This window comes from Myxocyprinus asiaticus, chromosome 6, assembly GCF_019703515.2.
Source record: "Myxocyprinus asiaticus isolate MX2 ecotype Aquarium Trade chromosome 6, UBuf_Myxa_2, whole genome shotgun sequence".
In the NCBI taxonomy this organism is placed as follows: domain Eukaryota; kingdom Metazoa; phylum Chordata; class Actinopteri; order Cypriniformes; family Catostomidae; genus Myxocyprinus; species Myxocyprinus asiaticus.
The window spans coordinates 27,061,809-27,088,164 of NC_059349.1; the positions used below are offsets into that span (position 1 = coordinate 27,061,809).

Here is a 26,356-nt window from a genome sequence, read left to right on the forward strand (position 1 = left end):
TACGTGTCCGCTCACAATGCTGGAGAGCTGCCGCTTTGAGTTTGTAATATGTATAGCAAGTGCGTGTTGTCTAACATTGTTTTCAGTACACACACACACACACACACACACACACACACACACACACACACACAAATATTCCCGCCATTTATTTTTTTGGTTTGTTCCACCCTCCGGTGTCCCTCTCTGTTTGAATCTTTGGCTCTTTGCTGATTTTTTTTGTTTGTTTTTTGTTGTCCATCTACAGTAAAGTAGCAACTGTCCCATTTGCACTCCCTGTACTTGAGCTCAAGCCTGGGCTAGAGGCTACTGGGGCAACTTTGTTCCCATGCAGACAGCATGTTCTTTCAAGAGCTTCTGGCCACCAGTCATCATCTAACCCTCTAAATCTTTTTGGAGGCCCCAGAGGGGATGAGTGAGAGAAACAGGAAAATAATTAGAGGAAAAGAGGATGAATGGAATCCAATGAAAATGTTCAGGGTCCTGTTCCCTCACTTGGAAGTAAAATGCACCTTGACATTTTGTCTGGTTGGACAAAATAAACAACATAAGTGTGTCTCTCCTCTCTTGTCTTTTGCTTTGACTTTGTGACCTCAAGGTCAGTTAGTCAGTGAGAAGCCTTTGATATTTTGATGAGCAGGCAATGTGCAGTGGATATTTGAATCAGAACCTTATAAGAAACTGATGCACAATATATGCATTCATTACTATTAGCAAAGCAGCTGTTGCAACTGATTATCAGTGCAAAGCTTTTCCAAGGAATCTTTTGATGTGGCAGAGGGTTCCTGCTGATTATCTTGTTTCTTTAGGCAGGGCATTCATGCTGCTCTGATGTCTTCATAAGAGAGTGAATAGTTATGGCCACTGCTGCATTGTTCCATCTGACTTACGTTGTTGCAACACAGTAGACACTAATTAAGATTGAATTGCTGATTGCTGGTAGCTTCCTGCTGCAATACAAATCTTTGTCTCTCTTTTGGGGTGTAATCTGGGCTCCCAGAGAGTTTATTCACCTTATTCAGTCCCGCCCCTTTTCCACGCTCCGCTCTTCCGAATTTTGAGAAGAGTCGATCAAAATGAATTACGTGTGGGAGCACAGAAAGTATTTTTCCCCAAGAGCTGATGTTGCAAGTATACAGCACCCCTCTATTTCAACACCCGTGGAAGTAAATTGGACCTGGCAGATCACATTCAAACAGCTATGACACACTGCACTTTTTCATAATACAAGCGTTTAATTGTTATACGTGTAATTCTGCTTAATATTTAGGATTCAACTTAATAATAATTTGTGTTAAAATGTGTAGTTGATATGAAATTTCCAACAGTGACAGCTCGTATTATTACAAATGCAAGATCAACATTAAAGAAAAGTAAAATTGTACTTTTTTAAATTAATTTGATGCCCTACATTTTTTAGAGGCTTAAATGTGATTTAAATAGTTGTAAATGGAATATAAAATAAAACATACACTTTCACATGTATATGTGTGTGTATAAATATAGTTGCACCCCTTCCCCCGTCCCGGTTTAACGCTCAAATTGTTTTATAAAATACATAACATGATGGGTGAATGACACAAGAAGGTGGTCAGAGGTGTTATACGCGATATTTCTAATGACTTTGTGTTGTCTCTTGGAGTTTCATGAGCACAGAGGCATATCAGTACGTCCACAGCTTGAAGGTTGGATATTGTGTATTTATGAATGAAGCACTCTTGTTTTAAAATCTCCCCGCTCTGCTTCCAGTTGTTATGAGATTCCCTGAACACTTTAAAATACTCATGATAGCTTATGACAACTCTATAACCTGTAAATCCACTTTGCTAGCTAATTACACTGACATCAACACCACAGATATCTATATAGAACTGCTAGAACTGAAGTTCCGAGACAAAATTTTCAAGATGGCTGCGCGCTAGTTTCTCTGGTGCATAAGGGGAATAAGAACCTCTGAAATATAACGAAAAAATGCGTAATAGAGTTAGGTCACTGATTAGGCCTGTTTTTCTTTAGACTTGAAGTAATAGAGCAAAGGTGACATTCTGTGTCACCACTAAATTTGTGTTGTATAATGTTGTGACGAGGAGGTGGGCAGTCCTTGGCTGGGCCATTAGGATTGACGCCTGGCGTTGAGTTACCGCAGTCAGCCTGGAGAGGGATAAAGAGGAGCAGGAGACACCAGTTCGAGAGAGAGAGAGGGAGGTGCACACAGCCACTAAATTTGAGAGCATACGGAGCTGTGTGTGCGTTATGGTTTTGTTATGCTGAAAAGCAGTTTTATGTTGTGTTGAATTAAAAGTATTTTGGTTGCAAACCCGGTTCCCTCTTCCTCCTTTACAATGAGCAAGAGACCTATCTGCGATAGTGGTATCGAAACCCGGGATTGGAGGAAGATGCGCCATCAGAGAGCCCTCGCTGCTGACGGACGATCCATCCAGTGGTATTGGAGCAGTTCATCAGCAGGCTACCAGAATGGATGGCTGAGGGTTCCAGTGCCATCACCTGGCATCTCTGAGGACATCTGTGCAGCTGGCTGAGGACCAAATGGTGGCGTGGTCGGGAACCGGAGTTTTTTTCTTTCTTTTTCGCTTCTCTTTTTCTTTTCTTTTTTCTCTCTCGCTCCTCTCTCTCTCTCTCTCTATCTAGGACTCTGCTGCTCTCTTTCCCTCTTCTCTCTCCCTCCCCTCATCCTACTCATGTTCCCAGGAGGCGGGGAAGACCAGCTGGTGGAAGGACGGCCGAAAGGGCAACACCTCCCCTCCAGGAAGCAAGGTGGGAAGTAAGTCAGGCCGGTTGGTTCCCCGGCCTGAATCAGGCGTTGGGGGTATGTGACGAGGAGGAGGGCGAGGCCGGGCCATTAGGATGGACACCTGGCGCAGAGTTACCGCAGTCAGCCTGGAGAGGGATAAAGAGGAGCCGCTAAACATGTGCATTCCACCTGTTGGACTGAAAAATCATCAGAATGAGAGAGCACACGGAGATGTGTGTGCGTTATGGTTTTGTTATGCTGAAAAGCAAATTTATGTTGTGTTGAATTAAAAGTCTTTTGGTTGTAAACCCGGTTCCCACTTCCTCCATTACAATCAGCAAGAGACCTGTCTGTGACAATTGTCAAGTAGGACATGTTACTGGATCAACATGTTTTTTTGCATTTTGCAAACTGTACTGCATTATCTGTACAAAACAGATCATTACTGCATTTTCTTATAATATACACACATTTAATATTTATATGGAGTCCAGGAGTCATTAGACATGAGATATGGTGGTTAAAAAATTTACCAAACCATGGCTGGCGAACAGTATTTTTTTTTCTGACCTTATTCCTAATCCAAACCACTGTCATTTACATGCATTTAAGAAAACAGTTTATTCCAGTGTTTTTGCAGAAAGCAAAGGGATTTAAGGGGTTAAGAGAAAGTGGTTTAACACACCTAGGTTTCTCCTGGAGAACGCAGCTTAATGTGGCCATGTAAACACATAAGCGGCGTTGTTACAGGTTTTTGAAGAGTGCGCATGTGCATGAACGGACAACTTCATAGGATGGTGCCCAACAACAAGTCAACAAAGTGGAAAGAATTCAAAATACAGTTGAATACAGAGTACAGTGGGAAAAGCACATACACTGTAAACTATACCCATTTATACACACTAATGTAATGGTTGTAATACTGAGTATCCCTCATGTCCGCGAATATGCGCTCATACATTGGAGGAATCCCAGAGTTTTAGGTAAAGCGCAATTCCGCTGCAGGTTGTGATGGAAAGTTAAAATTACAGACACAGCAACAACTCTGGAATATCTGGAAATAAAGTGAAGCAACAGAGAATAAAATAGCAAAGTCTTCCTTGGATGACATGTTTATTATTTAGAAGCATCGCGGGGAAATTATGGTGCTGTGGAGAAAGCTGCTTACTGACCGAGCCACAAGTATATGGGAGTAAAGAGTACACCGCTTACACAGTGCATGCAAACTGGAACGGTGCTTTCTTGCAATACTTTTTCATAATAAGCAGTTTTCTGGTGTCCATGTAAACGTAGTCATTGACTTCCCCTAAAATCAGAGGAAAATTAAATAATAGGTTTATAGGTGAATGTTGTCCATGTCCCAACCCCCATCCCGAAGCCTAAACCTAACTCAAACCCTAAAATCTGATCTAAACTTAAAATCCCAAGATCGATCTTTTACTCTGTGCCAGGGGTGCTCATTACATTCGATCGCTAGGGACCAGTCAATCGCAAGACAACCACTGGTTGAACTCTTTAACTGGCCAAAAGGAAAAGAGAGTGGATAGAGATACTACACAAAAATCGAGAATCTTAAAGATCAATTTTAATTTCTCCATTTTAGTATCCATGCGTTGTTTGACTGAAATAACAGGTGACTAATGTGCACATGCTTCATGAATTCTGTGAAAATGCGAATTTGTATCAAAATCGGACTTGAAGTGTAGATGAAGTGTAATAGACCTGCCGCTGTCTAGCATGTCATTAATATTAATTGAACAAGATCAAGTAAACGAGAAAACCACTCACTGCTCTTGATTTGATGACTTCAGTAGCTTTATAAAGTATTAAAGTATACTTTTTTTGAGTAATTTACTTGAACTAGAAACAATGTTTACTCAAATTAGTAAGTAAGTATTGATAATCGTCCAGTTGATTCTATATACAAACAAAATGGACATTATAACTGAAATATACCCAAATTAATTGGAATCAAATTAAATCAGGAAATCTGTATCGATACCAAACCCTTGTGGGTGTAGCGTCTTCCATTCAGCTGTGGTTTAAAAAGAAAACCAGACAATTTTAATAACATACAGTAATAACAGTGATAATGAAACTGATTGAACAGTTTTCATACAGAACTTGTTTCTCTGTGAAAACTGTGTGGTTTCCAAAACCTATTTAAGATAAATCCTAATAGCTATTCTTTAATAACTCTACATTTAATTTTCATCTCATCATCATAATTTCATGCTCTGAATAATAACTAAGCACTTCATACCAAAATGCGCTTTGCCCCTTTTCGGTGGCTCAGGCATCCCTCTCACTTTCTCCCCCGGGGCTCTGAAAGGTTAAATGTGCATCTCGACCAGAGCATGAAGGAGTAGTATCCAATGAGCCTGTAATCCTTCTATTATTAATGTATTGTTGTTGCAGGGGCCAAGTTTTCTCTTGCAGCGAAGGCTTTTGAAAGTCATTACTCAAGCTGGGACAAACAAAGCTCATGGCAGGCAGCCTGTGCACAGTAACAAGACTGGACCTGACCACTAACAAGGGAAGGCTCACACAAGCTCCACCACTTTCCCAATTTTCCTCGTGCTGCCGTTTCCATAATGGTCCCAAAACCCTTGAGGGCTTCCAGTTGCGGGGATTCCCTTGATCAGGTCTACTTTACATTGGCCTTTTATCCCTATACTTTTAATTGGACCAAATGTAAGCACAACAGCATGTCATGATTTATTGCTCTACCTGGCAAAAGTAACAAGATCTGCTTTCTTGCTGGGAATAGGGTGTTTTTGGCATTATTTCCACTACTTGAGGAGAATGTGCCTGTGCTGCCAATATTGTTCAGCCCAAAGACCTGAACCTAAATTGAAAACTGCTGGCAGATGTGAAAGGACATGAGTGTGACTCCTCAGCATGTGAGTGTTACAGTGTAATTAAAATGTAGAAAATACATTGTGCAAGTGACAAAATGAGAAATATAATGATGCCGTTACAGATAGACAGTGTGTTGCATCCTCAATTCCTTATTTTCCTGCCAGTGGTCTCAAAACTGTGGGTGGATGTTGTCTCTCTCTCTCCAAACTGCGTGTTTGTGTTTTGTGAGCAGCTTTCTCCATAACAATCACTGCATGCTAATTACAGCGTTAAGCTGAGATAAGTGTTGCCTGACAATTAGAACCTAATCTTCCAGGAACGTTCCTCTCGATTGTCATACAATACTAGCCTTCCAGCCAGCTAAACGAGTTAAGCCTTGAAACCGTGGAGGTCCTATGTAGTAAAAAAGACTCTTATCAGACATATGAGATGTTTGTATGGGTGTCCGCAGTCCTTCAGTGATGTGCAGTGTGAAGTCTTCTGCTTTAGCCCCCCACAGACCTTGAAATTGAAGTATCCACCCAAGCCAATAGACGACCCAGCAGGAAAAGGGAGAGTGCAGGATCATTTGTTGATCAGCTCATTAAATTGTCATTAAAAAGCCATTGCTTTGCTATGCTCCACACTCTTCCTGTCCTATTGAGTTTAGCCCCACTTGACGACTAGTTACGTCAAAGCCAACTTTGAAAGCATGCCATGTTATTGAGATGGTCTGTTTGGGGGATAGTGTTATTCTCTATGATAATCAAGCTCTTCAGTGCGACTACTGAATAGAGCTTTGGTTGTGGAAACTCAGTGCTTCCCGTGTAAACAAAGACATGCACAACACAAGCCCAGTGTCATCATATTTACTTTGAACCTTTGATAGTTAACAAAGAAGTGCCTGCTGTTGTTTCCTGTGTGTGATCCACACGTAACAGCCCCACTGTGTGGAAATGTACATCACTGTGGCTGTAATAGTGTATCATTAATATCAGTATAGAGTACTCATTTTGACCATATATCAAAGTAAACATTATTTAAAAAACACCTAAAGTATTTAATTATAAGCTTTATTATGGGCTGACTGTGATTGTGTCCAATAGCACTATATAGGAGGCATATTCATTTTGACCCATGGAAGTAAACATTACTACTATTTCAAAACACCTTAGATAAAGAATAAGCTTTATCATGGGTTGATTGTATAATTTATAGATTTAAATTGCATGCTGGGCGACTGTTGGCCATTGCTTCTAACATTTCATACCATGGGAATTTCTCTCTCAACTTATGGCAGGAAAGAGACATTCAGGAAATGTAATTTCCTGTTAAGGAAATGCACATTACTGAAAAGGGGGATAACAGTACAAGTTTCATGACCCCCAGAAGTAAACCCTGGCATCCTGAAGCTGGCTGACTGCTTTTTATGGATGTGCTACTCTGTACTTCTTTGTCTTATTGTAAAAAGTCTTTAAAGGCCATAATAGCTCACACTGGTGTCAGCTGTGAGAACCCGCTGTGTACTGTAACAGGCTGGGCAAACAGGGCCAGTCCATTGTGAACAGTGTCTCCATACAGAATATCAAGGGCATGGATTGAAGACTCTCCTTGTAAATCTCCCCACTGGACATTTTTTCAGGTGCCACCTCTCTAATGCCCATGTGTAAATCACAGCTCCAGCAATGAAACCAAGCTGAAAAACATAAAAGTTATAGTTCACCCAAAAATGAAAGTCATCCTTTACTCACCCATATGTTGTTCAAAACCAAAATTAATTACTTCTGTGGAACACAAAATGAGATGTTAGGCAGAATGTTAGTCTCAGTCACCATTCACTTTAATTTATGTGGAAGTGTGTAATTCCTACACCATTAGAGACACCAAACAAAAATGCAAAAATAAAACTCCGTCTGACATTGTTTGAACAAACATATAGCCCCGCCCTGAATTCATGTCATTATTTGAGCCAGTGTTGCTGTGTTGGGCTGGACAGGCTGCTAAAACAAAGAGAACAATTTTTTGATAGCTAAAGTGTTTGCACTTATTTGGGGAAATCAACCTATGGATGGTTTACTTGTACTGTAGTTGTCTCTGAACATTAAGCTGGGAGAAAGGATTTAAACATTAAAAAAATGACACACATCAGCTTTAACCAGAGACGACTGAACTGTTCAAATGTTTTCAGGAAATGCAGAAATATAACGCATCTATGAGGCTGTGCGGTAATGAATGCATCTTTTATGTCTGTAAATGCTGTTGTGAGTGGCTGTGGAGTTGTATTGGGAATCCTGGATACTCGTTCTCTGCTGTTGCTCTGCTAAAACACATAGAAGACAGCTTTAATGAGGCCTGCTGTGAGAGGAAGAAGAACAAAAGGGCACAAAGGAGTGAAAAATAAAAGGCAAGAGATAATAAATGAAAGAGAGAATACTGCTTTGGCTGGGGAGTTGAGACCATTCATTTTTTATGCATATCAATAATCAGCTCATTCCTTTATATTCCTGTATTAGAATAAATATGCCTCCAGTCTCATGGTGACTCATCTGTTGACTTAATTATCATTAGAGAGAGAGAGCAATAGAGAGATGCGCAGGAGTAGTTCACCCAAAAATAATCATTATATACTCACCGTCATTTTGCTCTAAACCTAAATGATATTTTTTTTCCATGGAAAACAAAAGGAGAATTTTTTTAAGAATCATTAGCACACCTCTTTTCCATATAAGAACAATTCATATGACGATACACAAAATACCGCCTATTAATCTTCTTTCTCTCACAACCAATTAAATGAAAGATATACAAGTGAGGTGGGAACATGAGAATGGAGGTTGGACAGATCAGATTCAGTGTGACAGACTTTACCTTTTGCCTAGAGAGGATGCTGCGAGTGTTTCTACAGACGCAGTTGGGTGTAGACACACACCTATAGATACGCATGCAGGTCGTCTCTCAAGGCAAGTCACGAACTTCTATGCACACGCTACAGAACACATACTATTGTGCAGAGCTTTGATACATAAAGTGAATTGTTTGATCCTAAGGCTTCATCCACAAATGGAAGGCCAGATGTGCAACAAACACAAATCACCCGGACACTAAATCAAGGCAAACCACCGGAGAACCACAATCAGTTTGGGACGCTGTGGAAAGAAGACTGATCATGGTCTCACTGTCTCCAAAAATCTGAAGAAGAAAAAAAAGAAGAAAACAAATGCATAAAATAGTCCATACAACTATATAAGTGCTACATTCCAAGTCTTTAGAAACCATAAATTAGCTTTGTGTGAAGTCATTGTTAAATCTTGATTTAATGTTCCCCTTTTCAAAACACAAAAACCAGTGGCGTTTGCTGTCAGTGTCAATCTGAATGCTTATGAAATTTCAGAACTTGGTGTTTGGAAGATTATCAGTGAATAATAACTACAATTTTGGTCTGTTACTCGCACAAAACCATTGTATAGTTTCAGAAGACTTGGAAAAAAGCACACAGATGTATGGACGGGTTTAATTGTGTTTATTGTGCTTATTGGAGACTGACAGTCATGGTCACTATGAACTGTCCTTGAATGGCTCTTTTGTGTTCCATGAAAAAAACAACTGCGTATGGGTTTGGAATGAAATGAGGATGAGTAAATAATGGGAGAATTTTCCTTTTGGGTTAACTTTTCCTTTAAAGCACTTAATGGAAAACATTAGTCTCGCATTGTCAGACTTTTGACTTATCTGCGAGAAGTCAGGTCCACTTTGCAGGTCATTCTGGCAATCCAGGAAGGGGCTGTCTGACCGTTTTTCTTGTAGGTGTATCTGAATTTGGATATAACTTAAAGGGAAGCATACAGAAGTGCTCAAGGATATCTCATTTATTTTCTACTGAGTATGTCAAATGAAACTGAATAGGCTACTATATTTAAAAGAATGTCATGCCATGAACCTTGCTGACTTTTGCAAATCCAATGACTGGTTCTTACTAAAAGTGCTTATTGTATCAACCCAGTACATTGAAAGCATGACCAAGTAGACTGACTGGAACTGGCAATATTTATAAGTCTAAATGTTTGTGTAAAAGATAAAAAGTTGACATTTTTATTACAGGTTTAAGTTCACAAAAGCTTTACTAGTACAGTATGCATATAAACAGAAAGACTGCTTATGTGAAAGTTACTGTGGGATACTGCAGAACTGCAATACTAGACTAAAACATCATTGGCAGCAGAAGAATATTTAATTCGTTTAGCCTAATTAGATTAAGTATCGAACCTGGTGCAAGTACAAGCAAAACTGTTCAAGTGTGGCATTTGTATATTTAGAGAGCTTTCTGGGGAGTAAAGTGACTATTTGGGAAAGAGAGGCTGAGAAAGGTTTGTTGTCAAAGAATGCAAATAGAGTGTGTTCTTTCATCACAAGCTCTTTAACTGCCAACACTAAAGTGGGCCTCTTTGAAGATGGCTTAAGGACTATTTTTGATAACACAGGAGACCAAAGATGCCGGAGGCTTAGGTATTTTAAAACCACATGCCAGGTTTCAGCATTAGGTGAGGTATTACAGCACTTCATTTTATTTTTCAATTGCTTTTTGGTTGAAAGACACGATTTGTGGTTCACTGCTGGCATGTAGACTTCTTTTTTCTGGGCTTTGTACTTTTCAACATTTCTTGTTTTGTGGCTTAGATGTGCAAAAGAGAGGTTAAAAGGGTGAAGTGCTCACAGATAAATGAAGAGAGATGTTTAACAAATGATCCAAGACAAGTAAATTGAAGACATGCCTCTCTGGTGCTGTCAAGACAGTGTGTATATTCTCCTTTTTATTTTATTTTTTTGTGACACTTAGTGATAGGGCATTTCTTACAATCATCTAGAATTGATTGTACCCCCTTTTTTGTACCCCTGACTCCTATTTTGTTTTTGTACCTATTTTGTTCTTTGAAAAAGAGCCAAATTTGTGTGTTTTGAGTCTACTTTGATGTACTGAGGCCGGAAGTTTTGTGTTTTTATTTTATAGCTTAACAAAAAAGAACTAAGCCTATCTTCACTCAGAGGGTGCAAAAACACAGCCCAGGGTCTCATGGACTATCTGTATTTCGATGGATCTAAATAAGTGCCATATCTCTCTCCCCACCCCCTTTTTGCCTTTTTACTCACAGGTGGCATTCACACTGGACTCTCAAACATCTGATTCTGGCTGGCAAGAGAGAAAAAAGCAACTTGGAACATCTGCGGAACACATCAACGGAAAGCTGTCACCAGGTGGGCTATATGTTGTGGCATTGGGGAGGGGGCCAGAGGACTTCTTCATGCCCACAGGCCTCTCCTGTCTACAGGGGAGATGATCTGGAGCACTGCACACAGGCCTATCATTAGGCCATTGGGGCCCATGCTTAGGAATGGATAACTTTGCCACTGAATGTTGCAGTGCAACTTCCCTTTAACTATGGATAACCAGTGAAGGATTGGTATGAAAATCCTTTTTTTCCTTGAAAAAAGCACAAGAAGAAATTTTTGGAATAACTACTAAGTACCTTTTATTTGCTTTTTAAGATTGATTTTCTTTGTAATTTTTACATAAATGTGTCTTTATAGCATTGATTGTTTTTAAGTGACAAAAGTTATCACATAAACAGACTTTCAAATTTATGAATAAACAAAGACCATGGCAGCAACCTATCGCATTGTGGTCAGCAGTATAAACTGTTACAACAGTGTAGTAATTGACCGTCGTGTCCAGCACACTGTACACTACTGTAATGGTCCCTGTGGTGCTCTAAAACATGGAATTAACTGCACAGTGGCTCACCGGAGCACTTGTGCTGAGCTTCTTGATGCCCACATGTCCAGACCTTGCTCTGACCGGCCCATCATCGTTCGTGAGTCAAAAACTATGGAGAATGGGAACTCCGGGCCTGGTTCCTTCTGTGATGACTACCACCAGGTCATCCCCAGAGCCAAGAAAGGATTAACCATACAAAGCTCAGCCAGCCTCAAGGATATTACAGGTGAGGCCATTAACCTGGCCAGTGGGAAAATCAAGGAGTTTTCATTTGAGAAGATCAAGTACTCCTCCAGCCATGTGACTTTCAGAAAGGGTCGTAAGGTTAGGCCAGATTCCTTCAGCAGAAGGTCTACTGATCTAGACATCATCTACGGCCAATTCACAGGCAATGATGAGAATTGTCCTCCATTCGGGCTATTTCAGAAGTCTGTACTAGAAGAGAATAAGCTGAGTCGCAGTGCGTCTTTGGAGCAGAACTTAAACAACGTGGCCACGCTCTACTTAAACAGCCTCACTGAGGAGAACCTAATATCCCGCATACTTGAGAAAACCAAGACAGACAGCAGTGCCTCAGGAGAAGACATTAAAGCCTGTCTGGACATTCTCCTCAAGTGCTCAGAGGATCTGAAGAAGTGCACGGACATTATCAAACAATGTATCAAACGAAAGTCTATGGGTGGAAGCAGCGATGACTCAAGTAACCCTGAAGCCATTTATAAAAATGTGATGGCACGTCTGTCCAATTATCTGAAGAGGCTTCCTCTTGAGTTGGAACAGGGGCAAACTGGGAGGCAAGAACACAGTGAGCTTGCTGAACTAGTCAGCAGCATACATGGGTTGCAACAAATCCCCTTTTCCCCCATCTTTGGCAATGAGCAGCCTCCACGTTACGAGGACGTTGTTCACTTCCCTCCGCCCTCAAAGCCTCGGGTGAAATCGTCCCAGACGGAACCTCAAGAAGACTCTAGGGATCTTGCCAGCAATGTGAACCCCATGCAGAGCCTCCCTGGTTTGACAGCACGCACATCTCCATCAACTAATGATTTTCAGAATGGCAGCTTGCCTTCAGCCTCCAGTAGCAGCTCAACACCTTTTATCTGCCACCACACAGTCTCAAACAGCCGACTGGACACTTTCTGTTCCACAAATTCGCTCTTGTCTAACAGTAGTGAAAGCCTTTGTAAAGATGCCATGGAGGCTTTGTATATCGAGGAGGAGGAAGCAGATGTGGGAAGGATGCTGGACAGGACAGTGAAAGGGGATGGGAAATACAGCTGTAGTCTATCAGAGTCCAGACAGTACTCCAAAAGACCCACTGGCTACTCTGAGCCTGGTGTTAGTGTTTCAGATAAACACCCTGAGCTTAGCAGAAATGGTAATGCATTTAAGCCTAAAAATGACTCGCTTGTCAACCAGATATATTTGCCAAAAAGCACAGATTCCAGACTATTCTCAAAGTCAACCTCGCACACTACTAAAGGAGGGACTGATGACATTGATAAACTGCTAATGGACCTTGAGTGTCTTTCCCAGAACATGCAAAAGGAGCCTCCACTGCCCCCTAAACTTAAGAACTGTGCCCAGCAGACAAGCTCCCCACAGCACCAGCATTTGATTGGTAACTCTAAAGATCTACCTATAGCAAGTTCTTCTGGCCACTCAGTGGACAAGCACTCTGAGCCAGAAGTTGAGGCCAGTAACGAGGATGATGGAGCACTGCTACTCAGGATTCTTGAGAGCATTGAGAGCTTTGCTCAAGAGCTGGTGGAGAGTGGAGCTGGGAGAGGCACTCAGTCTAAGGAGCGAGAGGTGATGCGTCTTCTCCAGGATACACTGGCCAGCACCAAAGCAGAGGTTACTCCAGACCCAGTGCCAGTACCTTCATCCGAGAATGCACAAGCACCAACTCCCTCAAGAGCATCTGCAGCCATACCTACCCCTGCTTCTACTGTGAGGGACACAGGCTCAACACTTCTCATCCAACAGACACCCGAAATCATCAGGGTGAGTTCAGCTAAACCAGGTCTATGTATATAGATAGTCTTTGAAATCCTGCCACATTAAAATTAAAATTTCTTTCTGCATGATATGGCCCAGGTGTGCATTAGTAAAATGGAAAATCCATTTGACTATTTGCTGAAGCAAACATTTTAGCCTCCATAGATGGTAAACCATACATAAATTCCCTTTTTGGAATATAGTCCTATATGCATGAACTGGGGCAAGGGTTACTCTAGGAGAAATGAAATAAGTTATCAGTATAAGCAGTAATGGGACTACCTGTTACATACAGTACTGTGCAATAGTTTTAGGCACTTAAGATGTTTCACAAAAACATTTGTCTCAAGATGATTATTTATATCTTCAGCTTTAGTGCATCAATAGGAAAAATATATTTTAGACTCCCAAACATTACTTTTGCAAATAGAAAAGATTAGAATAGAAGAACAGGGTGCTCTGCATGAGATGGCATTGCCCCCACAGTGCCCCCCACTGAAGATCGAGTCAGTCTGGGATTACATGAAGAGACAGAAGCAATTGAGACAGCCTAAATAGATAGAAGAACTGTGGTGAATTCTCCAAGAAGCTTGGAACATCCTTTCTGCCAACAACCAAGAAAAACTGTGTCCAAGTGTACCTATTCGGTGGTCACACCGAATATTGATTTAGCCTTTTTTATCTTTACTGGACTTTGTATGATGTTAATTGATAAATGAAAACTATTTATGGCATTATTTTTGAAGACATCCTCACAATGCAACATTTTTCACAAGTGCCTAAAACTTTTGCACAGTACTGTATTTTAAACTAATTTATTTACTTATAGAACTTTTATCCATACTAAATGACACATTCCTTTCTCAAATGTATTATATGTAATAGCATTAACGTCTTACCCCTGACAGTGTTATCAGGTTGCAGAGAGACACTTTGCAGTTAACTGTGAGGCCAGTGTCATGTGTCTTCTGAAACTGGCTTTCAACTTTAGCCCATTTTTTGCACATCCATCATGGTGGGGAGAAGAAAGCATAGTTTGTCATACTCTAGTTCAGGAGTCTCGGGTGAGATTATGGCAGGGGTCTTATTTGTGTAAATATGAATGACTTGAAGTGATAGTTCATCCAAAAATAAAAATTCTGTCATCATGAGAAAACCCTCATCTTGTTCCAAACTTATAACTGTTATTCCATGGACTTAATTCACATTGTATATGGCCTGATCCCAGTGTCAGTACCGCATCTGTTTCAAATGAGCCCCAGTCCAGGCTGATCAATGAATCAAAATAAAATCAAAACCACAATATGATGTTGTGCAATTATCAAAACCGCAAGGGCTGCAATTTAATTAAATAAATAAATAGCCTGCATGCACTGCTTTCTGCGTTAACTGTATTTGTGCAGCGCTGTTCTCTGTAGTTTATTACACATACTCATAGTTATATTTACAGCGCTCTAGATTCACTTGTTGCACATTTGCCTAGTTCCAAATATGCTTGGCCACTAAAGGTACTATCCAAATCTAAAGTAACCTCATAACACTGGGTTTTTGTGGACAAAAGAGTGGATGAGTGCATTTATTTGCATTACAAGGCCACTGCCAATCCAACCACAAACAGAAATGTCTTCGTTCAGTGTTCCGCCAAAATATAGGCTTGCGCCAAAATAAAGGCTTATGTGTTTAACCAAACCGCATAGCAATGCATGTTAATAAATGATTACATAAATATGGTACTGGTTTATAACAACAATAACAACAACAGTAATTATAATAATAATTAGGGATGCACCGATACCACTTTTTCTCTTCGGATCCGATTCCGATATCGGAAATCTCAGTATCGGCCGATACCAATCCCGATCCGATACCAGTGTTGTTGTTTTTTTGCATAATCAGTTTAGAATATCTTTACATTATTGTGTGGAACTAATTGGTGTACTCTTTAATATGTAAAGAAACACAAACCTCTAACTACACATTATTTCAATATAAATGTATAGCTTATTAAGAAACACTTTATTATTAACTAGTATACTGGATAATGTAGTAGCAAAATTAACAGTAATTCCAGTATAAGTCATCAGTAGAAAAGAAGCCGTTTCTTTTTTTTTTTTTTTTTGCAAAATTCTTTCAACTTGTATCTGGACTTTGAAGGTTCAGATCTCTTTTTTGTTCAATTTAGTTGTAAGATATCAGCTCACTTTTCATTCACACAGTTATTTTTTGGAACCCATTCAACTTAAATATAATTATAATTTGTAAACAAATGATAATAATAATAATATATTATAATAGTAATATATAGTAATATATCTCAATTGTGCACCTTTTGTCACAGATCCAACAGTTTCTCTCTCTCATTCTCCCTCACTGCTGTCACAGTGCTCACTCTCCCCTGAGTTCTGATTACACGCACCTGCATATCATTAGTGGCTAATCAAGGACTGCATATATACCCCGCTTTCACACACACTCTTCTCTCATCGATAGTATCTCTGAGACTCCAGACCTTTCTATTATGTCAAACATACCTGTGTCTTCATAATTGCATGCAAGTATCATAAGACTATTGTGAGTTATCTGTTGTGTCTATACCCTGTCTGGATATTACTCACCTACTGTTTGCCACTCTGCTCAACTGGATTTACTCACAATGTTTTACATCACTGTTTCAATCATCTGTTCAATAAACCCTGCTACTGAGTTCATATCTCTGCCTCCATGACACCTTTAACTTTTAAACCCTCATGCTTTTATTTTGACATTTCTGAACTTTCCAGGCAGTCCTGTATGTGTCTGTTTGGAGGAAAGTTCACAGTAGTTTAATTAGCTTCTTATTCAAATTATGGTCAAATGCACCTCCGGTGCCGTTCTAAATGCATATAAGTGAACCAAACTGTTGAGCATCTACATCTTAGATGTTGTTCGTGAGTAGCACTCAAATATTGCGCACCACGTGAAGGCTAAAAATAGGCGCGCGTGTGTCAACAGAGCAGTGCCATTCAATAACAATATATTTACTTTAGCCTTTTGTGATTCACAGAGCACGTCTTCAAGTGGCTTTGAATAAAGTGCACAAGTCATATGAACTACTTTAATTGTGTTTTAATGGTTCTTTTATGTCATTTTTTTTTAGCTTGACAGTAACGAACATAACTAACACACAGTATCGGATTTGGATCGGGCTCGTCGGACCCATACCCGATCCATTTAAAAACATCAGTATCGGAGCCGATACCAATCCAGGTATCGAATCGGTGCATCCCTAATAATAATGATAATAATAATTTCCTTAACCCTTTCTTTAACAGTATTTCTATTCCATTAATTTTGGTCAAAAGGAAACCATTACTAGGCTTTTTTTAAATATAAATAAACATTGCAGTTCAAATCGCAATATTTTTCAAATATTCAGAATTAGATTTGTTGTCCAAATCGTTCAGCCCTCCTCTCCCCTAAAGATGTGTGTTGCAAACAAAAAGTTCAGTGTCATTGGTCACTAATGGAGAGCTGAAATCATATTGATGACCAATGCATTTGAATGGCTAAAAATCACCTGTCTCATGAATAATATAGAGAGGTGTTTTTGGCGTATATGTGTTCAATTCTAGTTTAAATCTAACACATCTACACAGCTGATAAAGCCAGATAACCAGTGCGATCGTTGTCTTCCATTATGTGCAACACATGCTTATGTTAACGTCTCAAAATATTTTGTAGTCTTTTACGACCACCCGGTAACTCAGCACACCAAAGTGTGGTCAAGCTGTTTATATGCTTTGTTGGTCCTCACGGCACATTTAACCCTTGGTCTTTGTGTCCTCTGTTGTACCTCTCTCCCACCCGCTTTTTCATTTCTCTGCCTGGTAAGTCCTCACATGTTTATTTTCCTGGATTTGTAAACCAATACCAGTTCAGTTTCTATCTAGGGCATGCTATTTATGACGTTGCCATGACATCTGTCAAGAGTGGAACCCCCTTAATAATGGGCTCCTCCTACAACTCTATTTTTGTACCTGCTCAATGCATAACTAAGAACCCTTAAGGTGGATGAGTCACATACTTGCACACCAATATGAGCACACAAATACACACCCCAGTTTGATTCAGGTTTTGTAGACACATGTGATTAAAAAGTCAGATAGACTAGAGCATTTTGCTTCCTCAAGGTGTGAATGATGCTACTGAGCCCAAGTCTTCTGCATATCTCTCCAAATAAGAGAACACACATCTCTACCAGTATGCCTTTAAAGTGTGGAGGGTTGCTTAGATTGCTAGTGCAATAACTGCCTAGGGGTTTCATCTAGAAGAACAAGGTGGTATTAGTTCACGTTTGAAGTATGCTTGTTATCCTTTGAAGATTAGCTTATTTCAAAGACATGAGAGTTAGATGTTCAAATAGAAAACATACATGTTTTCATTAAATGCACGTCACCCAGACTCGGTCTCACATTGGTCCACATGATATTTTGGGATCGGGCTGTGTTGCTGTAGCTAAGCAGTTGGTGTGGTGGATATAGTCCCTTTCGAAAGCACTGGTAGGTCAAAGCAAGAGCAGACAGCAGGGACTTTGGCACAGGAACTGTTAATAGTGTTGATTTGCCCAGAGCACTCCTCCTACTCCTTGTCATCCCCAGACAAAGGTGTCAGAAGGACTAAATCAGTTTACTCCCCACCTACTATTCCTTTCCGCTGAGAGACTGGCTGTCGCCAGAGGGAAAACGGACCCAGTGTTGCTGTGGGGGTCACAACTAAGTTTGGGAATAGCTTTCTGCTAACCCGATCCCTTCCCTGGCACCCTAGGGAGCAATAAAAATAAGAGCGCTATGGCAAGAGCCTTGCCCACTGTCCAATTTAAACACAAAGCTGCCAATCACAGAGATGAACAAGGCTGCAGAAATGTTGGACCCTCTGAGCATTTGTGACAGACCTGTTTGCTGTTTACAATGGGAATCTAGGAAAGAGGGTCTAGGCCCAGCTGTAACAAACCCCTTATGTTAAGAAAACCCTTTGTTATAATTGTAAGGATGGGGCTAATAAGGATATTCTTATCTTAAACCTGAAATGTCTATCTTCTGCACTGACCCGACGGTCAACCCATTGGTTGTACAATCAAATAGTCCTGCCCCAAACTCACACCATTGGTCAAGACAATTTGATGGACAGGCTGCTCAAATAAACAGATAAATGTTTTGATTGCACCATAGAGTCGCAGTGTTATGTTTTAGGTAAATTCAACATAGAAATTACTTACTTATAAATTAAGCTGGGATACGAGAGAGTTTTTACATCAAAACAATTACACACATCTGCTTTAAGGGGTTTGTTGCAACCAGCTGCTGATTTTCAACACAGTGCACCTGCAATGCTCCAAATGAACCCTAGTGCTCAGCTGGCCTGTGTTTTCCTTGTTTTATCTCATTTAGTTCCTGTGTGTGTCATTACAAACACAAAAGCACTGAATGGATCAAGATGTGGCCCTTCTGTCAGCATCTCTGCATCTGTGGAATCAACTCCAGATCTTCATTACTGAAGACCTGTGTGTGGTCTTTGTTTGTGTGTTTCATGGCTCATTGCTAGACCAAACAGCAGGTGAAGTCAAAAGAGGAAGGTCAGTCGGGTTGGCCTCCTTGCTTCTGTCTCAGTGCTGACAGGGTAATCTCTTGCTCCGGATGCTGGGGCTAGTGCTTGCCTCTTGAGGTTTCTTATATACCACTTCTCTCTATTTCTTGGTTTCACATGTGCTTCATGGTGAAAGCTATGAACCAAAGAGTTTGTTTAGGTCTGGAGCTTGTGAAGATAATTTAATTGCAATGGTCTGTAATATATGACTCCGCTGGGGAGATTCAGATTTGAGGCCTGCATGTAAAACATACCTAGATACTGCCCCCTCCATTTGGACTGAAGACCTTGCCCTATTGGTGTGACTGCATGGTGCAGACAAGGCGATATGTCCTTCACTACACCTGTCAGGAAGTGCCGTTAATCTCCATGGTGACAGGGAACGCCTGCTTTGGCAATAGGAGTGTTACCGTCAATATAAATCAGAAGGATCACTTCCAAGAGCTAAGGCCAACGAGTCATGATCAGAGCCACAGAAACACCACAGCGGGTCACCACTGGCCTGACTAAATTCATTGAGAGCAAGTCGACACAACACCTCTGTTAAAACTTCTCCTAGAGGCCAGTATGAAGTGAAACGAAACTCCTGAGTGTCCTTGTATTTTACTTGAGTATGGCCATTGGTAAAAAAAAGTCCTGAATTCTGTGTGAGTGAGTGTGTGAGTGAGTGTGTGAGTGAGTGTGTGAGTGAGTGTGTGTGTGAGTGTGTGTGTGAGTGTGTGTGTGAGCGTGTGTGTGAGCGAGTGCGAGAGCGAGTGCGAGAGCGAGTGCGAGAGCGAGTGCGAGAGCGAGAGTGAGTGTGTGTGAGCGACCGACCGACCGACCGACTGACTGAGAGCAGTCCAGTCTCATAAATATTTATCAATTCACCTCTGTTAAAATCTTAAAGCCTTTGTTATCTTGATGTATTTGATGGCTGTGGTGTTTTACGTGAATTAATTGTATTTTTCATGAGAAATTTAAATGTAAGTTTTCTTTACATACATACAAGTCAATGAGAAATCGAAATTGACCCCATTGGGAGACATTGAAATTCTTTTGATAGTGAACTTACTGACTTTTAGCCTCCACATCCCAGCCACCATCCCAGTTCCCAGCAGTTAGAGGCTCAAATAAATATTATTCATGAGACAAAATTTTCATCCTTTATAATCGACTGTAAACTTACATTCAGGGGCCGGTTGCATAAATATAGCCATTAACTTAAGACGGCTTCTAATAATTAGTTTGACTAGCTAAAGACACCATAGAAAGACTGTTGCATAAAACAAGCTCACAGTTGTCTTAAGTAAGACAGTCTTATTTGCATTGCATTGTGGGAAAAATAAGACACTGAACAGCTTTAAAAAAAAATGGCCAACAGTGAACGCTCCATACAGTTTTCATTCACTGAAAATATTTGCTTATTAGAGGACTACAGTGCTTCAAAATTTATTCTAATACAATTTAGTGATTTTAACCCAAATAATAAAAAAACAAGACATTTTGTTACCATCGTTGAAGTCAAAGTCTTCTACAAAATCTCAACTCAAGCCCCTTTCAGCCCTCAACTGAAGCCCCCACTGGCTCAGCTGACAGTTATTTTCCATTACAACATGAAATGTTAACAGAAGTTAGCCTAGGGGTGTGCTGTCATACATTCTGGTCTTAAATTAGACTGATCTAAGTTTTTATGCAACTGACAGAAAAAATTAAGAACAACATTTTAGATGACTAACTAGTAAGACTAGTCTAAAACAATGTTATGCAACCGGCCCCATGTCTGGCTCCATTCTAGTACAGAATGCCCACATTTCACAATCCAGTTAATTTCTAATGGATAAAATCAAGTCTGCCATATTATGTAAATAAAATGGGTTTAGAATGCTGTTTCAGCATTCTTTACATTAATGTTACTGTGAATTTATCTGCCTGTTACCTTTTATTTATAACTCTCGTTACAATGTTTTATGCATGTTATTGCTTACTGCCAACCTGTGTGTTGCCTTATGTATGATATCTTGCTGTTTTCGACTGTGCCAAATAAACAACAATCACAGAAATGTATGTACATAGTTCCTACTCTACTGTATTTCAAAATATCTTGCTGTAATTAATAGCAAATTGCTGTTCTAGCTACTTCTGTAGTTTGCATCCTTTAAATGCGTTTTTCTCAGCGTAATTCAGACACCCACAAACATTCAAAAGTAACCAATGGCAATGTTTTGGTGGCGCACAGATAAACACCAGAGTGATGTTTCCTTGTTTTAATGAAAGAGAATGAGCAAGCATGAGACAGACCACTGCAATTAGTGCACCTGCTCATGGCATTAAACCAAGAGCAACGGGACACCTAAAGGAGGGAAAAATACACGAGAAACAAGGAACCGCAAGAACAGTAAGCTAAAGAAAGTGAAAACAAAGGGAAAAAAGCTTTTGAATTATGTTAATGAGAATGACACAAGTGGGAATACTATTAAATTCACACACAGTTCAGTTTGTACACATGAACGGATGGCAGTCAAACAACTCATATTTTCAGTCTTTGACTATTAGAATCACTCGCATCTCAAGTGAAAGCAGTGGTTTATTGTGCACTCCCTGAAAGACAGAATAAAGAAATGGACAACAGAACAATAAAATGCATAGAGAGTATAGTGAGTGAGGATGCCTGTCCTTGGTCCTCCTTTTGTGTCCAACTTCTTATCAGTTAGAATTGTTTGCATAGAGTCAACAGGAAATTACATCACTGGCATGGCTGCCCCGCACAGAGAGGAAATGAAATGACAGCAAAGGCTTGAGCCAAGAAACCCTCTTACACAGAACACCCCTTTGTGAATCGCTGCCTGTTGCTATTTGTAAAGGGTTTCCAATACAAAAAGCAATGGCAGAAGCTAAACCTCTGGTATGAAACAACATAAAACTACATGGCAACAGAACAACATCCTACCTCAAACAAAAGATAAGCAGTGTGCATCATTTGAAGCACTGATAGAGACACTTGGGTGACATCAGAATGTTTCATTCTTAGCCCTTGGGAATTTTTTCCCAGGATTGATCCCCAGTGAGGGATGTGCTAACACAGTACTTAAACCTCCGTTTGTGTTGGGGGCTGCTTAAGTCCATGAGCTGGCATTGTGATTTGGCAGAAGAAAAACATCAGCTCTGTGTTACCTCCTGTACCGTGACCAACAGTGGTGTATCAGGGACATTGGCTTCCTGTTTTGTTTTGTTTTTTACAATGGAACTGTTCACAGGCTCATAGTCTCAAACTATTTGTGTTGTATCATAGCTTATTATAGTGGGATAGATGTAGGATGACTCCAGTGTGTCTGATAGGAAATACAGTTGTAGATTCTTTTTACAAAATTTTCCAAATAACTTTCCAGAGTAATATTTTTAGAGATCTTTTAGTGGGGAAATGAGAGTTGATGGGAATATGGTTTGGTCATACATAGACAGCCATAAGTGAGGCCTACCATTTTAAGTGAATTTTGTATTGAATTGCTGTGTTTTTATTCGAATGTTTAACTGTCTGCTTAAAAAAAACTACATTGTTTACACACCATTGAAACTTACAGTCTCTTTTCAAACTGCCCAAGTAAACATTTTAAAATGTCAGACAAAACATAAAATATTGACTATTTCATAGTTCTAAGAAAAAGCTTTACAAATAGCCAGTGTATATCAGAGCAGTGTTCAGCAAAGCTAAACTCTCACTTTATAGCTTTATGGCTTTAAATGTATGTGCAATGAGCTTGATTTCTAAAAAAAAAAATAAACCTTGATTGTTTAGTCTGTTCACTTGATTGTTAGATACTGTAATGATATAGTTCTGTCTGAATGCCAGAGAGGTTTGTGCAGTAGACAGGTAGGGCCCCTCATTTTAAAATGCTGTTTGGAAGTTTCATCCAAGAAGATTACCCATTATCCTGTGAACTGAGAGAAAGACAGAACTCACATTGAGAAAGTTTCAAAACCATCCAGACTACCCATATGCCCTGCATTTGAATAATTAGAGCAGTGTGACTTTTCATGCCCAAAGCTCAGCACAAGTGCTTATTATGGGACAATGAATAAAGGCCTGCTGAATGCAGAAAAATAAAATTTTAATTGAACAGTGTTAATGGTTCACTAAGGGCTTGAGGCAGCAGCTTGAGACCCCTTCAAATAGAATTTCCCACTTTCTCATTCTATCACAATGATCCTTGTGTTTTCTGTTCTGCAAAAGGCAGTAACTACACTAAAGCCGAGTTCACGCCACTGGCGACATCGCGCAACAAAGCGACACAATCTCATTCATTTTCCATGAGAGCAGAGCGACTTGCGGCGACACAAGCTGCAATGATCATTGGCGACAGAGATTGTTGTGGTGAGCGAAAAGACAAGTGTTAACTTTATGCAAATGACGAGCAACATTCGGGAGAATGAGAGTGAAGACAGTGGAGCTCATGCCATCTGTCTCCAGGCAGTGAGTGTGCGAGTTACTACAGTCGAGAGTAGGCAAGATAGAGAAGTTAAAAGTTTCTGTGAGCAATTTCACTGTTATATATTATTTGCCTGTAACCACATACATGGATATAGCTTAATAAAAATGATGCATGTAAAACCGTTTTGGCATTCCGAGTGAGTTTGATTCATACATTGATAGATTGTTTATCTTGTTCATGATATAATGCACTGAGCACTGCTGCAGTTTATACTGTATAAAAACACTCTTCCTTGCAAAATTTTAGAAGCAATAGAACTGATTCCTTGTCAAATTAGAATGATATCTAAGTTTTACCGGCAATATAATCTGTAATTAGATTTTCCAAAGCTACTATGGCCAGACATGCAGTCCAGTGATTACATTAAAGTAACAGCAATTGGAACGACCACCAGTGACACAGATCGTAGAGTCTAGCGAAACCAAGCGACAATGTAATTTGCGGTGTGAATGGGGCTTAAAACGGAACCTCCGGGAAAAAAAGTGAAAAGAAGTGTGCAGTATGTTTTTACTGAAATTTTTACACTTTGTTTTCTCTGAATCTTAACATATAAACCAAACCCTGTCAAGCCAAAGTCTGTCACAGGACAGTCTATTCTAAGGACTGTCTAAGATAACCAATTTTGATCACAACTCAATTTTGACAAAATATCTAGTTACTGAATTTTGCCTTTGCAGAACAGCAGTTATCATTAGTCGCTTTTCCACCATCGGTTCAAAACGATGGTGGAAAAAGCACAGTTATTAATGGTTCCAGTAGCATTTTCACTTAAACACAGTTGGGTATGGTGCGATTACAAACCGTTCCATGCTCGGATCTATCAACACGGCTAGCTAACCATATTCGGGACAAAGAAACATTCTGGTAGAACAGCTTTACTGTTGTGCCGACTCACGATTGGTCGCTTTCCCATTCAGTCCATTGTAATCCTGATTTTGCTGAACCACAATGGAAAAAGAAACCATAAACATGTCAGTGAGCCCAGATCTTTAGAGATCGGCACAATTCAGCAATATTAACCATTCGGCCTGTTGGTGGAAAAGCATCTATAGGCACTGTGACTGTTAGCTGCATTGTTGCTGGCAATGTAATGACTAAAATAGGTTCTGGAAGACTTATTTCAGATTGGTCTGTAAATCTTCACAACAAATAAAACAATTTCCAACTCTTTTCACATTATTTTTAGGGATCCCGTAGCTAGAGAGATCTCAAACACAGCACCTGGAGAGTTGGCAATTTTTCAAGAAAAGGGAACAAGGGAGGGAAGCTTTAGATTTTGGCAGTGGTTTGTCTTTTGATTAGTGTGTTGTCGTAGTGTTTTTAGGGTGACCATGTCACTGTGAACACTGTTGTGGGTGTATTTTTGCAGCTGGTTCTGCTGGTGGGATTGAGTGTGTCAGAAGTATAGGGGAAGAAAAGAGCTCAAGAGAAATGGGGAAGGAAAGTAAGGTCTTTAGCTTGCATTTTGTCTTGCTGTCTATAACTGGATAATCTGATCAGAGAGTGTTTACAGTGAGGCAGCCACTACAGGAATGAAGAGTCATATGTTCCCAAGCTTTTAATCACTGGATAATGACTAGCTAGACCTGAAGAGAGTAAGACCATATAAGTGAATTATTCATTTAAGCATGGATCATTTATTCTGACTCAGCTTTGGAAGTAGTGAGTGCTGTGTGTAAGAGTCTGTGACGTTCAGTTACCACATACAGTATACAGTAAATCTGACTCTATGGCAATATAGTCATGGAAAAGTTCTACAGGTATTGAAGGGATAAATCACCCAAAAATGATACTTCTGTCATTATTTACTCATTCTTATGTTGTTCCAAGCCCATATCTCTTGGAAGATGATATTAGGCAGAATGTTAGCCTCAGTCACCATTCATTTTTCAAATGGGAAAAAAGATGCATTGAAAGTAAATGGTGACTGAGGTGAACATTCAGGCTAAGGTCTTATTTTGTGTTCTACAGAAGAAAGTCATTCAGGTTTGAACCACATGAGGAGTGAGTTAATGTTGAAAGAAGATTCATTTTTGGGTGAACGTTTCCTTTAAGTCCACTACATAAAGGACAAAAGCATGTGGAATCTCAGAAGTCTTTGAGTGTTGTTAGGTGAGTCTCTTTTTAAAGTTGAGGAATTTTTACCAGGGATCAAAGTCTGCCATCTAGTGTTTCAGAGAGACCACACAAGACAAACTGCTTAGCATAACTAACAGCATAACATGTATGGAAAAAAGACAAATGTCACCCTGGCATTACAAGGTCTTTCCTGATTAGCCATTTGTTGCTGTTATTCACTGCTGAGAATTCCAGTGCAGTCTAAGGTATTTGGGAGGTGTCGGCCGATGAAAGCTTCATGCTTGTCAAAGATTCCATCTCCCTTGAAACCTCACTTTCCATTGGTCTCATTGCACTAACTAGACCATATCCCCTGTCTAGAGCACACAGGGACAGGAAATGAGTGACTTTACACTTCATGTAAAAACTCTCAGATCATTACCACTGCTTACTCTACCCCATAAAACTCCTGCCCAAAGGCATGGGATGCTTGAAGTTTTTCCACTGTCTCAGTTGATCTATGAAATTTCTGACCTCAAACTTTTTTACACAATGTGAAGAATACAGTTAAGTTGAAAAACGGATGGGGTGTGAGCCAGATGAGCCATTTCGGAATTTTTGGAATCATGACCTTCTGCCTCCTGGGTGGTAAATGGCATTGCTTGTAAGGGTTTTTACAAGTCTGACCACTTCAAGTGTGACACTAATGACAACAACTGTATGGGGTGACAGAAATGAGGCAGATTTCAAAGCCTTCGTGCTCAGTCCAGGTATTACACTTGTCAGAGTTTGATTAGCAGTAATATCTTGATTGAACTGCAGTAATATCTTTCATTCTTTCAG

General features: G+C 40.0%; 1 protein-coding gene across 2 annotated transcripts in view; it reads left to right on the top strand.

Annotated features, from left to right (window-relative positions):
- The window catches only part of LOC127442284 (serine/threonine-protein phosphatase 2A regulatory subunit B'' subunit alpha-like), a 123,777-nt gene that overhangs the window by 69,141 nt on the left and 28,280 nt on the right, over positions 1-26,356 (top strand). For both annotated transcript variants that reach the window (XM_051700186.1, XM_051700185.1), the window contains one exon: positions 10,741-13,370. In XM_051700186.1, the coding sequence (XP_051556146.1) occupies positions 11,247-13,370 (2,124 nt within the window). In that variant the 5' untranslated portion in view covers positions 10,741-11,246. The remainder of the gene's footprint in view (positions 1-10,740; positions 13,371-26,356) is intronic.